Source organism: Protopterus annectens, chromosome 6.part0, assembly GCF_019279795.1.
Source record: "Protopterus annectens isolate FY-2018-M chromosome 6.part0, PAN1.0, whole genome shotgun sequence".
Taxonomy (NCBI): domain Eukaryota; kingdom Metazoa; phylum Chordata; order Ceratodontiformes; family Protopteridae; genus Protopterus; species Protopterus annectens.
In genome coordinates, this window is record NC_056737.1 from 1,615,853,751 (window position 1) to 1,615,870,689 (window position 16,939).

Genomic DNA, 16,939 nt, shown 5'->3' on the forward strand with positions numbered 1-16,939 from the left:
AAAGCAAAATAAAGTAGGAAGAAACACAAATACAGTAAAAGCAGATAATTTTTTTTTTTTTTGAGTGAGCAAATGAGATGGACCCAGGAGTTACAGGACAGAAACAAGTGCAAATGCAGGCCTTCAAATCAGAAAGTTGAGAGAGCTGGAAGACCGCCCAAACGGCCAACTACAAATTCTGGGCCAGAACCACTCCCTATATGGTAGACAGGTTACCTAGTGCTTACCACTCCCACTGATAAGCTAGAAGGCTTCCCTCCAACACCGAAAGGCTTCGGGGCTCAGAAGCTTACAAATAGTCCTGGATACAGCAAATCTGTATCTGGAACACTAATTACAGGAAAGGTAGGAAACAGGCTTACAATTTTTTTTTTCTTCAGGAAAGTAGTAAAAACAATTCACATGCAGTGCAAGCTGGCACACTTGAGTATGTAGCAATATTAGTCCACACAGTTTGAAAAAAATTTAATTAAATTAAAAAGGACTAAAAGCAAGTGCAGAAAGGGTTTATTAGGTAGAATGCGGTAAAGAGATGGGACTGGGGGAAGTGTCCTAGAGCAAATCTACAGTGGGGCGGGCACTGCAAAAGCCACCAAATTTAAACTACAACCAAGAACAGGGAGGGGGGGGGGATGAGGAAAAGTTTCAACAGAGATGTGAGGAATCAGAGTGCAAATTATAAAACCAAAAAAATATATACTGATCTCTGTATATTTGCAGAACACTAAGACAACAGATATCTAAGCAACAATTTAGCTCTATAATATAGAATAATACAGATAAATATACTCAGCTCTATATACTTGCAGATAGTCTTGTAAGGCTGTCTCTCAACACTTTAAATGCAGACTGCTGCTATTAAATGTACACAGACAACCCTCTCCTCCTACCACCCAACACTACAACCTGTGAGAGATGCACTAATCTAGTCAAACTGGAGGTAAAGCTCTCTCCAATAAAGACTGAACTTGACAGTCAAGAGGAGACGGTAAACACTTGCACCACACCACACTCATCACATAGTCTCACTAAATCTACACCACCAAAATCCACACATAGAAACACAAAAACATTCGCGGAGGCTCTCAATAATAATCTGCTCAAGCAACAGAGACTTCCACAGCAGAAATGCAAGCAACCTCCACCCCCCAACACAACCAAATGACACATAGCCCGCAGACTCAGTGTGCCACTCAACCACAGCCAATAAGGCAAAACAAGTACCCAACACACTAGTCATAGGTGACTCTAAGTCAGGCACACTGATGTCCCACTCACCAAGCTAAACAAGGAGAAGGTTACTGTCAGCTGCCTGTCGGGTGCCAGGACCTGCCACATAACCCACGCACTCAGGTCACTCCACAACAAGTACAAATATGACTCTGTCATTGTCCATGTTGGTGTGAACAACCTGAGACGTACCTCCCTGGACTACATGAAAAGAGACATGGAAGAGCTCTCCGATCTTGTAGCCCAGGCAGGTATGACCCTAGCCTGAGTAGCATTCTGCCATCACCCAGAATGATGCCTCAGTACAAGGACAAAATGACTGACTTCAAAAATTGGCTGAGCTTCTGGTGCCATTCTAAAGGGATCCAGTATCTGTCTGACTGGGATGACATGGTCGACAGACCATGATGCTTTGCCAGAGATGGCCTGCGCCTATCACCCCTGGGATTCCGGATACTGGCTAAGGTTCTTGCCACCCCTATAGTGCCTTTTTTAAGCAAGGTTCAAATGACAAATTCATCACCGTAACAGGAACAGGCAAGCAAAAACTGAGGGTGATGCTACTTTATGCTAGAAGTCTAAATCTCAAAATGCACTCACTTGAGGTGCTCCTTAAAATGAAGAACATCGATATCTGTGCAGTGACTGAGACCTGGTTCAAGGCTCCAGAGAGCACCCCTGCACTACCAGGCTATAACTTATACCACACTTTTCGGCCATGTAACCTGGACTGGAACACCAAAGGCGGAGGTGTGTCCATATTCATTAAGGGTATCCACACCTCCAGGCTAGTTGCTCAGCATAATGCAGCCGAGGTTATCCAAGTGCAACTAACTCTGGGCAAAACTGCAATCCAAATTGTAGCTTACTACAGATCACCCACCATACCCCAAGATTCCCCCTCCTCTTTTCTTGATGTACTGGAAAATATTAGGGTACAACCAAACACCCTAATAATGGGTGATTTCAACAACCCACCATTAACTGGGAAAACTACTCATGTACCAACTCCTTCACTCAACGCTTTCTGGAATTCATGCCCTGGATCAACTTACCCACACCCCCACCAGGGGCAACGATATCCTAGATCTAGTCATTACCAACATGAGTGACCGGTGTTCAACACCTAAAGTCAATGCCTCATTGGTCAGATCTGACCATAAGCTAATTACCCTAGATATCCACATCCTGCCCCCACCCCCCATTAAGGAAACCATGGTAAAAAATTTCTCGAAAGCCAACTTCATGCTTTTTAAGACAGAAGTGGTGAACTTCATAACACCCATGCAGACTGACAATACAGTTACGACTACTGAATCCTACACAATTGCAATTTATAAGCACTTACACGAGTGCATGGATCGTGCTATCCCAAACAGAACCAAGACGCTATCCACCAAAAAAAGGAAGCCAATCTGGTGGTCCCCTGCCATAAACAAACTGTACAACAGAAGGAAGAAACTGTTGCAAAAGAGAGTAAAATCCCATGAGTGGAGGAGCTCCCTGGTCAGCCTCAGTAAGAAGCTGCGATCCCTGATAAAATCCTCCAAAGCTAGTTACGAAAACAAAATCGCCACTGATTCTAAAGACAACCACAAAGCATTCTATAGCTATGTCAAGAATCTCAATGGCAACACTCAGATCTGCTCTGAGTTACAGCACAATGGCACTAAATATACAGACCCAACTGATATTGCTAACATCCTGGCATATAGGTTCAGTGCTAACTTTACCCCCCTCTCACCCCCTAAAGAGCCCATCTCTATACCGGAAGAATGCAAAGTTCCTGCAATCACGGCTGCACAGGTAAAAAACACACTCTCCAAAGCCAAGAACACAGCATCCATGGGAACAGACAACATCCCAGACTGCATTCTACATGAACTACAGAACGAACTGGCACCCCACCTAAGTTCCATGTTCAATCTTAGCCTCACCTCAGGTATTGTGCCTGCTGAATGGTGCACAGCGACGGTTATCCCATGCCACAAGAGAAGAGCCACCACGGACCCCAGGAACTACCGCCCCATTAGCCTGACGAGCCTGGTCTGCAAGGCCATGGAATGTATCATCATGGAACTTTGGTAATCTCCAAACTCTGGACCCCACCCAGTTTGGGTTTGTAAAAGGCAGATCATGTCTCCTAAACCTGAAAGACTTCTTTGAAGCAGTCACCAAAGCCGTAGACAAGGGTAAGGTGGTTCACACAGCCTATCTAGATCTTGCCAAGGCTTTCAACACCATCCTCCACTCTGGAATTATAGATAAACTCACTAAACTAGGTATAAATCCCTATGCCACAAGATGGGTTGCCAACTGGCTCACTGACAGAACCCAGACTGTGAAAGTAGCAGACTCCAAATCAGACTTCAGACCAGTGGCAAGTGGAGTAACACAGGGTTCAGTCCTGGGTCCTCTCCTGTTTGGTATCTACTTCTCTGAAGTACAGGGTAACACAGAATGTCTTTGGCTAACGAAGTTCACAGATGACTGCAAACTAGGAGCCATAATCAAAACTCCTAACGATGTGGACATCCTCAAAAGGGCATCACTGAGATAGATGCCTGGTGTCAAAGCCATGGCCTCAAGCTCAATGCCAAAAAGTGCACTGTCATCCCCTTTGGTACAAACTCTGTAACCATGAACTACAACATAGGTGGTAGTATACTTAACACTGAAAGTGTGATAACAGACCTTGGGACACAGGTGGACAGTAGTCTCTCTTTTGATAATCACGATGCTACAGTAGTCAGGAAATCCTTCTACATGGCACACCTCATCAGAAAAGGTTTCTCATCCAGAAAAAAAGAGGTCATTCACTCATTAGACCCATTATAGAATACAACGCCCCTTTTGGTATGTACCTCACAAGACATCTACAACAACTGGAAAGGCCTCAGAAATACCTCACAAAGAGGATTACCGGCTACAAACAGATGCCCTACGCAGACCATCTCAAAAAACTCCAGCTTTACTCAGTCGCATATTGCCTACTCAGAGGTGATCTCTGCCTAACATACTATGTCAAACCCAGAGCTGTTGGACATGCTCCACTTAAAGAAATCCCAATCCCTCTGAGCTACATGCTCTAGGGACCTAAACCTTGTTACCACAATAAACAGAGCATGCTGGAGGGATAGATTCCTGTCCCAGAGACTTCCCATACTCTGGAATAAACTACCTATCTATATCAAACAAAGCTCCTCATTAGCACTCTTAAAGAAAAATCTTGATGACTGGATGGGAAATAGGAAATTCACCCTGGGGATCACCTCTGTGGCTCTGCTCGACAGTGGCACAGGAAAATAATTTTCTTGGGTGGCAAAAGCCAGGGTACCTTTTTGGGCTTGTATAGGCCCCAGGGCCGATAACCTAGTACCTACCTATGAACAAAGGAAAAGGGAAGTACTTACATTAATTGCTACATGAGCTCCAATAGTGATAGACGAGGGGAAAAAAAAGGTAGAAATGTAGTGAAGTGCTAGTGGCAAGGGAGGAGGATTATACTGGCATGTATTTTTATTCCACCTAAGACAAACAATGGAGCTTAACAAAATTCTGTGAGAAATAATTAGCTTTCAGCAGAGAATATTACTTATAAGTAGAGATTCCAATTTGATTAACAACAGTAAGGAAGTACCTTTGGTGCCTAGAAGGGGAAATGTAAGAAAAGTAGGTAGATTTTTGAAGAATGTTATGAAAATATTTGGTATGGTAGATGTGAATTCAGTTGTAGGAGCATGGAGGAAATTTACATATTCAAGGTACAAAAACTGGGCTATGCTACACAGAAATTATATTTGACAGCAGCATGTGCATTTAATTGAAAGTTTTGATCTGCATCCAATAACTATTTCAGATCATGTGACAATAATTAAAATTAAAACGTAGGATAATGAAATAAAAATTACACTGGCACCTACCCACCTATCTGTTAAAACTGAGAGAAATTTAAGAATGAGTAGTGGAAATTTTTATGGAAAATAGAAATTTCTTCAGAAAATATAGACAAGGAGTGGGATAAAATGAAACTGGAGTTTAAAAGTAGGGTAGAAATAAAAGAAAGAGATATGGTACGGTTAAGTAGTAACTAAAATTTAGTTGGACTAACAAAGTTTAAAGTATTGCAGAATAAGGGGAGTCTCAGAACAAGAGGAGGTGCATCTGCAGAGTGCTAAAGAGAAAACAAGGGACAACCTGGATAATATGTACAAGTTTAGAAAGGTTGCTGTTAAGCTACTGTTTTGTGATAATGCCAGAGCACAAAAGCTTTTACCACAACAGTTCAGACAACAGAAGGTAGAAAGTTGCCAAAGAGCCTATAACAAAGTAAACTAGCCAGAGATCCTGTAGAGGTATAAAAAGTATTTTGGAAAATTTATGAAAGGTTGTATAAATCAGAGAAATGTAGAAATCAAGAAAGTACAAATGGAAATATTTACGGAAAAGTTAAATATGAGAGGGTTAGAGGTAGATGAGGCTCAAATATTAACAGTTTGGATAGGAGGAAATGAGAAAAATAGTGATTGTATAACCGATCTACATGAAAGTCTCCAGAAATGCATGGTATTCCTGTGTAAGTTTGAAAGTCTCCAGAAATGCATGGTATTCCTAGGTAAGTTTGGAAGCGAAGGGACAAGAAAATGATAAAGTACCGTTAACGAAAACCTTCCAGATCTTTAAGAGAAGTACCAGCATCCTAAAATAGAGCTGCGGTGGCTATAATACTAAAGATTACCATCAGAGTTCCTTGTTTTGTGTTGGCACTAAAAAGAATCTCGAGTAGACCTTAGATCTGTCTTGGTCTAGTGGGAGCTCTTGGATGACTCTGTTCATCAGCAGCTTTCAAATCTCCACTGCTGCTTTCCTTTGCTGTCGGTGTGGAATGCTGAGAGGGGATCTTTGACTTTTATCTGGAGTATACAAAAGGGAATAACCTCTGGAACGGACTCTCAACACCCAAACATCATAAAGTGATGGTCTCTCAAGCTTGTGTGGAAAGCCAAGTACCCTTCTCCAACTGCCTCCAAAGAACAACAGACTGCGCTGGAGGGCTTACCAGGGAAAGGTTCCTGGAAACCCTGATTTTGCAGATCATTCCTGTTCATGCAGTAAAGTCCATTAAAGGCCTCCACCCTACCAGCCGGGGCTCCTCCACTGGAAGCATCTCAGAAAAATTGTTGCAATTTATGAAAGAGAGTCAAACCACCCCCTTCATTTCCAGTTCCTAGAAAATGTCCTTTGCGGTGGAGAAACAGACTCTTATGACAAAGTCTTTCCTTCTTGTTCACTGCTGGACAATGCATCTTTTACAGTCCAAACAGAGTGGATCCATCAAATGGGGCATTTAGAACACCTTGAAGCAGTCTGCAATGTTACGTAAACACATCCAGACATGGCAGGACACAGTAATGCCAGTGCCTGCTCCTCAGATGATACCATTTGCAGTTTTCAAAAGAAGCCTCATGGAAATATTTACTATGGATAGCATTGTGGACAAGTGAACCACTAGCGGCCATTGTAATGTTACAGTCTTGGACATCTCAGAAATCAGTTGTCTTTGGAGCAGATTTTATAAAAAACCCCAGCTGGAATTACCAAAAAAAGTACAGTTGTGTACACTTACCATAACTGTAGATGTTAGAGTGTATTCACTGTTGCAGTCATCACATTTGGGTTATCTGCTTGTAGTAAACCTCAGTCGGCCTGATTATCAAAGTCTTGGGTCCTGCGTCGGATGCGGTCTCATCTTCCATGACGTCAAGTAGTCAGGGGTATAAAGCATGCAGCTGATGCCATTACATCAGTTTTTCTTGCCCCAGATGTCAGGTGCCCCCATAATGGGAAGCAATTATATACAAGGTTACACCTCCAACAAGCAAACAAGAATAGAGGTATAGTCAATAGAAGACAGGGGGCTGGAGGGAGGGTAACCAGGACTGCAACAGTGAATACACTTGAACATCTACATTTATGGTAAGTGTACACAACTGTACTACGTTCTTCGTGTTTCACTGTTGCAGTCATCACATTTGGGTAGATTCCCAAAGCTAAGGATGGGAGGAGGTAAATAGATAGCATTAGGACCAGCTATAAAACCCTGCAAGACTGCAGTGGCAAAGCCAGCTCTGGATTTAGAAAAAATTGGCAAGTGGTAATGCTTGGTGAAGGTATGTACAGAACTCCAGGAAGCAGCTTCTAGGATGTCCCTGGTAGGGACACCTCTGAGAAAGGCTGTAGAGGTAGTTGCAGCCCTGGCTGAATGTGGTCTTATCCCCTGTGGGGTAGGTTTTCCATGCTGCTTATATCAGAAATGAATGCAGTGGCCTATCCACTTAGAAATGGTTTGCTTTGAAATGGCCTTCCCCTCTGCCCCGGCAGCAAATGCAACCAGCAACTGTTCAGATTTCCTGAGAGGATTAGTCCTGTCCAAGTAAAATCTAAGTTGTCTGTGTACGTCCAAGGAGTGCAGTATTCATTCCCCTTTGTTATGTGGATTAGAAAAGGTTGGCAAATGAATGGACTGATTACGAAGGAGGGATTGGTCCTGAGGGACACCCGTCCATGTGAAAGATGATGAAAGGCTCCACTGCCATGAGAGCCTGTATTTCAGACACCCTTCTTGCTGAAGTGATGGCTAGAAGGAAGACTGTTTTCCAAGAAAGGAATTTCAACTCTGCATTTGTAGCTGGCTCAAAGGGAGGTAAAGTGAGCTTTTCCAGTACAAAGTTAAGGTTCCAGGCTGGAGTAGGGGCTTACCTGGGTGGCCTTAAGTTCCTGGCCCCTCTGAGGAACTGCTTCAGCAGTGGATGGGAGAAGAGGGGTGGATCTGTATTGTAATGAGCTGAAATGGTAGAGGCATGAATTTTGATGGCAGAAAAGGAAAGGCCTTTGTGAAGCATCTCAGTTAAGTATTGAAGAATCTGAGGTAAATTGGGCACTGCTGTGCCCATCCCCTGAGTTAGGCTCCAGGAGCAGAATCTTTTCCATTTTTCAGCATAAGATTTTCTAGTACTAGGCCTCCATGCCTCCAAAATGACACCCATCACTTACTTACTACTGAGGGATGGTAACGGAGAGATCAGGTAATTAGCCAGGCTGCCAGGTTCAGGGTTTGAAGCTGTGGGTGCAGAATCTGGCCCTCCCGCTGGGACAGCAGGGCAGGAGTCTGAGGCAGGTTCCATGGTGCCAGCAGTGACATACTGAGCAAGAGGGGGTACCAGTGTTGGTGTGGCCAGTCTGGTGCAATCAGTATTGCCCTTGGTTTGTCCTGTTTGATCTTTAGCAGTACCTTGGAGGGGAGAGACAGAGGGGGAAAGGCATAAACTGAAAGTTTTTTCCAGGTAAAGGATAGGGCATCCACTTTCCAAGCTTGTTTGTGGGGGGTCCTTGCATCCAGCAATTTAGCTTTAACATGATCTGGCAAAGATTGCTCCTAAGCCAAGCATGCCTTCTAAGTACAGACCCAGTGACAGCAGCCCTGCAAGACGCCTCTAAAGAATCAAAACCACATTGCAAAGTATGTTTTCCAACTTGTTCAGCAGAATGCATTAAATCCTGTAAATCTTTATTTTCAGCACAGTCAGGAATCAACATCATTTTCTGTTTAAGCAATCCAATAATATGCTGCTGATACTTTAACATATGAAACTGGCAGTTTAAGGCCCTAATGGTCAAGGTTGCAGAAGTGTATACCTTCTTACCCCATCTATCCAGCGCTCTGGAATCTCTGTCAGAGGGGGTAGGATTTTTTGCAGTAGTAGCCTTAATGCCCTTGGGTCCCCGTGAAATAGTCTCAGGATCCGCAGTAGGATTTTTAAAAAGGAACTTGTGAGAATCAGGAACCCTGTAATGAGTCACGGGCCAAGCTAGATTCCGAGAATGCATCATCAACCATGTCCAGTACAGGAGGGATGTCTAAAGGCCTGTGTTGGGGCAGGAATAAGAAATCCCTAAGCCTCTTTTTGGAGTCAGAGTAATCCTGGCTCTCCCAGTGAAAACACTCCCTAAGAGTATGCAAGGTTTAAGTAAAAGAGAAATCCTCTGGAGGGGAAGCAGAGAGAATGGAGTCCTCTGCATCAGAATCCTCATAGGTAGATAATGATAAATCCTGTTCATCAGAGGAAACAGAAATTTCAGAGTCCTGATTAGAAGAATCAGAAGGAAAATCAGTCCTAGGTCTCTTGAGGGGGAAGGGTGGCTTCCCCTGATTAGAGTAATAAGGTCTTCAGCCATCCTTATCATTTGTTTTTTAGGCATAGGGGCCTGGCCTGAACATGCGGTCTGGGCGTCAGTTTTCTAGGCATGGATCGAGTTTTAGGTCTTGAGGAGGAAGATGGCGTCAGTTTAATATGCAGGTCAGTAGGCCTGAATACACCCTCAGAAGCCGGTGCCTGCACAGCGGCTCCGGACCCATCCAAAGTAGAGACATCCGCAGGTTCCACAGTCGAAGAAGCATCTCGCGGCATACCGGACTCCGAGTGGGTCTCAGTAGAGGCCTGCAAATTTGAAGTAGTGGGTATCAGGGGCTGCGAAAGCGCCTCACTGAGTACCAGCGAACTGGTGACTAGCTTAGTAGAAGCATCGTCGGCAGCTTTAAACCTATGCAGTCTGTCTCTGTCTTTATCTTTGCATTTTTTTGGAATGTCTGTAGTCGGGTGGCTTACCGAAGCCATTTCTGGATAATTGAACAGAGTACCAAAATATTTAGAAGCGTAAATAAACCAACGACGAATAGTTCGGGGTTTGAATAAGGCACAAAACCAACAGCGAGGTACGTCGTGGTCTGGGCCTAGGCAAGGAATGCAGTACAAATGAAAATCTTTATGAGGTATTTGTTTTCCAAAAGAAATATAATTGGTAACTTTTACTGACATCGGCTTACAGCAAGAAAAAGGTTCCCCAACAGGGTACTTAGCTTAGTTGAAGACTTCGGTTCTGAAACTCAAAAATGAAAATTTCAGGAGTCGGACGACCAGCACTTGCGAACTGCTTCTACTTTGGGCACCGCACGGCAAGAAAGTCTGGGGTAATGGCGTCAGCTGCATGCTTTATACCCCTGACTACCTGACATTATGGAAGATGAGACAGCATCCGACGCAGGACCTAAGACTTTGATAATCAGTCCAACTGAGGGCTACTGCAAGCAGATAACCCAAATGTGATGACTGCAACAGTGAAACACGAAGATCGCCACCACAAACAAAACTGTTGTTTGTGAAGCAAACTTTAGTAGCACCAAAACACATTTTAAAGTCTCCATTTACTTATTAAACCAAATTGACTTCTAAATTAAGTCCCCTACTGGAAATGGGTACCAAAGTTTAGAATCATTTTACTTTCCAAATTATTTAACTTTTGAGTTAAATCATTTGTAAACATTATTAATTATTATTAAATGTTATAAAAAAATAACTATAGGGATTTTATAATATGCATTTATAGTATGTGGTTTGAAGAAAAGCAAATATTGTATGAAGTTCTGTGCACTTTAAGGATTTGATTATTTGTAATTAATTAATTAATGTAAATGGGGTTTATCCTGTATTTATTGTGCGAGTTGATTTTGAAATGTATACTTGAAGGGGAAAGGCCGAGGTACCAGATGGTATTTTGGTGATACTAAAATTTGCTTCACAAACAGTTTTATTCGTGGTGTTTTTTGGTTATGTTTTCTGGTTATGCTTTGGAGTAGAGTCAGGTACCATAATCAGGTGAGCAAAGCAATTCAATACATGTAAAGCAAATGTGGCTGAAGTGTAAGTGCACTTGCCTAAATGGTCCAATGCCCAAGACTGCTGCACACCGTCTCCAAAAAGGCCTCTCCTTGGAAGGAACTGATATTGTGACCGTTTTTTTTAGGGGATTGGCTCCAACACATATTGTTCTTTTCAAGCCCTCTGAGACCAAGTTGACAAGGATATGAAGAGGAGGTACCACCCAGAATGTGGATGGGCCCTCACCAAGTACCTTAAGAAAGACGGATTCCTCAGGGGTGGGGGAGTCTGTGCTCCCCCTTCAATAATCAATTCTAATAGCCTAGTAACAACCCTATGTTTCTAACAATCACTAGGGCCCTTACAAGCCTAGCAGTGCACCCCAAACCATTTGGGTCCCCAGTATCATACCGGGAGGGGACATGTTAGTAGGCAGGTTGCTAAGGTTTTTTTTAAGGGGGTGTTAGGATAATACTTTTCTTATTGATAGCCTCTGTCCACAAGGGACATGGGGTCAGATAAGGGGCAAATATATTATTTCCAATCCAAATGCCAAGGTTTTGCTTGAATAGGGTTAGGGATGAACTCTGTTTTACGTGGACTGGGAGCTTATTCCTTTGTGTGGGCATCGTTTGGACACACGCATATCTGTCTCATCAGCACATTCTGTTTATGTCACAAGCAAAGTTCAGATCCCTGGATCAAGTGTTTCTGGTGCCATTTGTTTTGCATACGTGTAACAGATCCATCACAGCTGGGTCTGAGGCAGCTCTGTAAGCCAGGCAAAAAGTCTCCACTCACCACTCAGCAACCTGTAGGAGACTAAATAACAGAGACAGAGCCTTTAGGCAATCAGTGGAAGACAGGGTATTCATGCCCTGAATTCTTCTGGTGAGAAACCTTTGTGGGCATTTCAACTGTTGCAAGTGTCTAGTTAGATACATGCCAAAGGTAGCATTGTATTCAATGACAGGTCTGATAAGGTGAGTGGAGTAGTGCTGTAAAGTTCCTTGGACCACGATACCATATCTTACCTAGAAGTTGAGTGACACAGAATGATTGTCTTATTATCTTAGCTACATATTGGTCAAAGGACAGATTGCCATCTACATATATTCTCAGATCTCTTACTACTGGGTTGACTCTTAGGGACATTTTATCGATGGAGTAACTTGAGTTGACAGTTTCTCAAAGGGCACAATAATGCATTTTTTGGCAATGGATTTTAGGCCATGGTTTTGCCACCATTCATTTGTCTGTGTTAAACCCACTTTCAAGATATTTATGTCTTGGGAGGACTCTAATAGCTCCCAATTTACAGTCAACTGTGAACTTGGTGAGCCAGAGGCTTTGAATGTTAACCCTGACTTCAGAGAAGTAGATGCCAAACAGCAGAGAGCTGAGCACAGAGCCCTGGGGTACTCCACAGGTGACCGGTCTCTTGGTGGAGATGTGTCACCAATCCTTACTTCTTGGGTCCAGTCCGTGAGCCAGTTGGCAATCCAGTGAGTTATGTAAGAGTTTACAACTAGCGCAAAGAGTTTGTCAACAATGCCTGAGTGGGGTATTGTATCAAATACCTTAGCCAGGTCAAGATATGCAGTAGACACTGTTTTACCCTCGTCCATTGCCTTGGTGACCCTATCAAAACATTAAAGAATTCTATCAGGTTAAGTAGGCATGACCTTCCCTTAACAAAGCCAAAAATTGTGATGGGTCCAGTGTATGCAGTTTGCCAATGTCCATGTTTATCCTTTCCATGATAATTCTTTCCATGGTTTTGCATATTAGGCTAGTTAGACTGATGGATCTGTAGTTCCCTGGGTCAGTCGTGGCCTGCCCTCATAGAAAGGAATGACTGTTGTGGCCCTTCATTCACTTAGAATACAGTTCGTTAAGTGGTCCTAACAGGTCTTGTTTTAGACTGTTCAGGAGCTGAGCTAAGGCTGAAGTGCCTAAAGGAAGATACAGCTCTGAAAGTCAATGTCAATAGAGATCCCAGGGCTCTGGTCTTGATGGTCCTGAAATGCACTAAGCTTCAATGAAGCCACAGTCAAAAACAGTGCTGCCAGCACCTGGTCCCTGCTGACAGCTGTGGGAAATATGCTGTAGGGGATTTCAGCTGATGGAGCTGGGAAGGAGTAGGGGTGAAGTCTGAACTGAATTTAATCAGCCAATACATTTGCTATTTCACCATGGTCAGTGTAGGTGGTTCACCCTTCACCACCAGTTTGTCCACTGCTGTGTGTTACCACTTAGGTTCCTGACATAGCTGAAGACCTTCTTATTGTCCTTAGCCTGCAAGGCTATTCTGACCTCAAAGTTAGCTTTGTTGGACTTGTCCAAGACAGCACTGCCTTTAAGGGAGTTGCTTTCCCTGAATTTAGCCATGGGTTTTCTTCTTTTATTATATACCCTGTTTAGTTGAGGATTCTACCAGTGAGATTTGTTTTGGGTAGGTACGTCACCCTCTATGCAGTCATTCACATGTCTGTATACTGACCCTGTGAATAATTCTGATATGGTCTCGGGGCTTGTGGGAGCCTTGAAATTTGACAAACTGTCACTTAAATAGGATGTAGTTTGCCTTTGAATAGTTCCTAACTGTTAATGGTTTAGCTGGATTTTCTGGGTTGATTTTTACTTTAAATGAGACAACTTTGTTTATCCAACCTCACTAGTGAGGAAGTAACATGGGGGGGGGGGTCTCTTCCTTATTGGAGGGTACCACATCTAAGTTTGCTCCTCTTATTGCAACATGATCACCAAATTAAGGCACCTTCATTGAGTGACTTAGGGGACCCTTCTCCTCCACAGACGTTTAAAGTCTCAATAAGCAACTCCTCAGGGGAGTCCAAATGCTTTTGCATTAACTCTTCATGTGCACCTCCTGACAAGGAAAAGCTGGAGGGAACACTGAAGAAGCAGGGGATCCACTAGCCTGGGGCTGTTCAAGGTCTAATGGCATGTGCTGTCCCAGAGCTAACTGTTGAAAGCCAAAGTATCAGATGGATGAAAAGATCAAGATGGACCTGACTTAATAACAGAAACCCCAGTCTTGGAATGAGAAACACTCCCCATTACAATGCTGTAAGTCGATGTAGAAGCTAAATGGCTGCGCATGGCTCTCTTAACAATCGGTAGATATAGGAGAGGGTCTAGTGTCCAAAGCCAACCCCATCAGATCCAATGCAGAGATCAGAGCTATGCTAAGGCTGATGTGCTCAAAGTAAGGTATAGCTTCAAAAGTTTAAACGCCAACCAGGATCCCAGGGTGGTGGTCCTGAAACTATGGCCCTGAAATGCATTCAGCTACAATGAAAGCACAGTCAAAAACATCACGGAAGGTGACAGTGCCTGAGGCAACCAAGCTGTCAGAACATGTGGCAGGGAAGGATAAGGTATGGTTGGAGCCGTGGGTCCTGGCACTGCAGGATAGGCTGGGGGATAGAACAGGCAGGGGAAACCCTTTATTCTCAGAGCCAAGGGAGAGAGTAATCTCAAGGTCCATCTGGACCTTTAAGAAGGAGCACATAAGTTGCTCCATCTCAGAACTCTTGACACTTCTGGCAGACCTAGACAAAGTCATCAAAGATGGCTTGGATGGTTTAGGGAAGGAAACTGTAGCCTCCCTGATCCAAACAGGAGACGGCCCCGGCTAAAACTCCAAAGCATATGTTAGTGGGGTGAAGGAGGGAGTGAAACATATCGGAGGCTGGGGCCACCTTCAAGAGGAGACTTGGTATGCTTAAAGTGGGAGAGGATCCAAGCAGCAAAGAATGCTGGTGTGAAAACTGAGACTGGTTAAAGTTTAGGGGTGATAAAACCCCTCCCTATTTACTCATATCTGGGGAATCCCTTGTTTGCAATAGAAAAACAAAACTATATTTTGGTGAAATTTGATTAAGAAGTGTGTGATTTGCACTCTTGACCTTTGGGAATGAGTTGCAGTAAAATAAAGAATTTTACAGATGTACAAAATTAAATTTCTAAATGTAAAGTTCACTACTAGTAATACTTGTGCATCTACATTTGATGCCCAATAAACTCTTGTTCGCAGTTTGGCAGAAAAGCCAGCTCTTTAATGTTTGGAATCTTAGATCTTAGAGATTGTTATTGCTGTGAAACTGAAATAGATTTCATAATAGAATATAGGTAATAATATCCCACATTTATATTTAAACAACTAAACCTACTAAGCAACATTCACCATCTACGCTGAAAGAGAAAAGCTACAGTGACACAGATCACTGCTGGAAAGGCTGACAAAAAGTAGATTATTCATATTATATGGCATTTTTCTGAGGTTAACCCCTTGTGGATCTCCACTTTGATTAATAATGCACAGGCAGTGAGAATTTTACTTCCCAAGTTGCTTTAATACTTTGTTATGGTTATTAAAGAAATTGCTCAAGATTTCTAAAAATCATTTCATGGGCGTCTATAGGTGTAACTCTTCTAGCATTAACTTAAATGCTGGAAGAAAATTCTGAAGACTGGTTTTTGCTTAATGCAAATTTTATACCATCGGTGGTGGTGCTGCAGTATCGCCTCACAGTAAGACGCTGTCCGGTTCGATTCTCAACTAGAGCGTCTTTTGCGTGGAGGCATGCGTGAATGGGCGTACCTTCGTTGAAGGTTATGCATCAGGTCAGGCAAGCTGGTACATAAAAATCAACTGCCAATCATTAGCGGACCGGAGTTCCGCTGTGGCGACCCCTAACCGGGAAAAGCCGAAAGACACAAACAAACTAAGCGTGGAACACTAAACTTACTGACTTGAATCTATGGAATGAATATTTGTATATTTTCTTGTTTTACTTGTCTAATCGCTTGTAAGACGGTGTTTATATTTCCTTTTCTGGAATGGGGATGGTCTCCAGATTGTTAAAATATATTGCCACACTTTCTATAATGATTGATGGCTGTAAAGGGAAAACAACAGTGACAAACATAGGGCCTATGAAATCTATTTATTAGTCTTCTTATGACCACTGCTTATCATAAGAAAAAGGTCAACTGAACATGCCATGTTTGTTAGATGGATTCCACAGAAGTGACCAAAAGTTATTCTGTTTCTTCCACCTAACTTTTAAACAGTACTGTATAGAAATGAACTGAACTATACCTACCCTGCAAGCAAACACTAACAAAGCATGCTTTATATGTCACAATTAACAACCAGTTACACATTTGCCCAGATTAACAAACAAAAATTAAACACCAAATCACTTCTAAAATAACACTGAAAATGGCTTAAAAAGGCAGTTTACTGAAACACCTTTAATGCACACTCACCTCCCCCTTCTCTTTCAGGCGTTTCTGTACTTCTAATGCAGGGACATCAATATAAATGGCAAGATGAGGAGGCAGAAACTCACAGATGCTGATCCCTTTAATTTCATTGTAGTAATCCACACCTGTGGAATAGATGAGCACAGAATCCTTTTCAATTTTTTTAAAAACACATTCAATATATGTATTTTACATATGCAGGCATATTTATAACACAAGTTTAATGCAAACTCTGAATGATTTAGAATTAAAGGAATTCTGTCCCCTTGGGTATGAGCCAGACATTTATATCTAGAAGTACAAGTTATCTATGACTAGCATTTTGAAATGTGTCTGACTGCAAAAATTGTAACATACGGTACAAACAGGCGAGGCAGGCAAAAACACTGAAGTGACAAAGCAAACAAAAACGGGATATCCAACAGCTGCAGACAAGGTTCTTTAACGTAAAAGAAGTTTAATATAAAAAAACTCTACACGTTTTCGTCACTCTAAATAGAGTAACTTCTTCAGAAAGCAAAACAACGGCTACACAGTAACCGCTTTTTTAAAAACTAATGCATACGGTCATGTGATAATAGCAACTAATCATTCAATTCTAAAACTATGTGTGATTCAAAAATTAATTAACTAGAAGTGCCAGCTTGAATGAAAAAAATTGTAACATATCACCTGTAGTGCCTGAAGCTCTAAAATCC

General features: G+C 42.6%; 1 protein-coding gene across 1 annotated transcript in view; it reads right to left on the reverse strand.

Moving 5' to 3' along the window:
* Nucleotides 1-16,939, reverse strand: part of NDUFA10 (NADH:ubiquinone oxidoreductase subunit A10) — a 440,169-nt gene that overhangs the window by 242,843 nt on the left and 180,387 nt on the right. Inside the window, exon 5 of the mRNA XM_044075063.1 lies at nucleotides 16,245-16,366. Within this exon, the coding sequence (XP_043930998.1) occupies nucleotides 16,245-16,366 (122 nt within the window). The remainder of the gene's footprint in view (nucleotides 1-16,244; nucleotides 16,367-16,939) is intronic.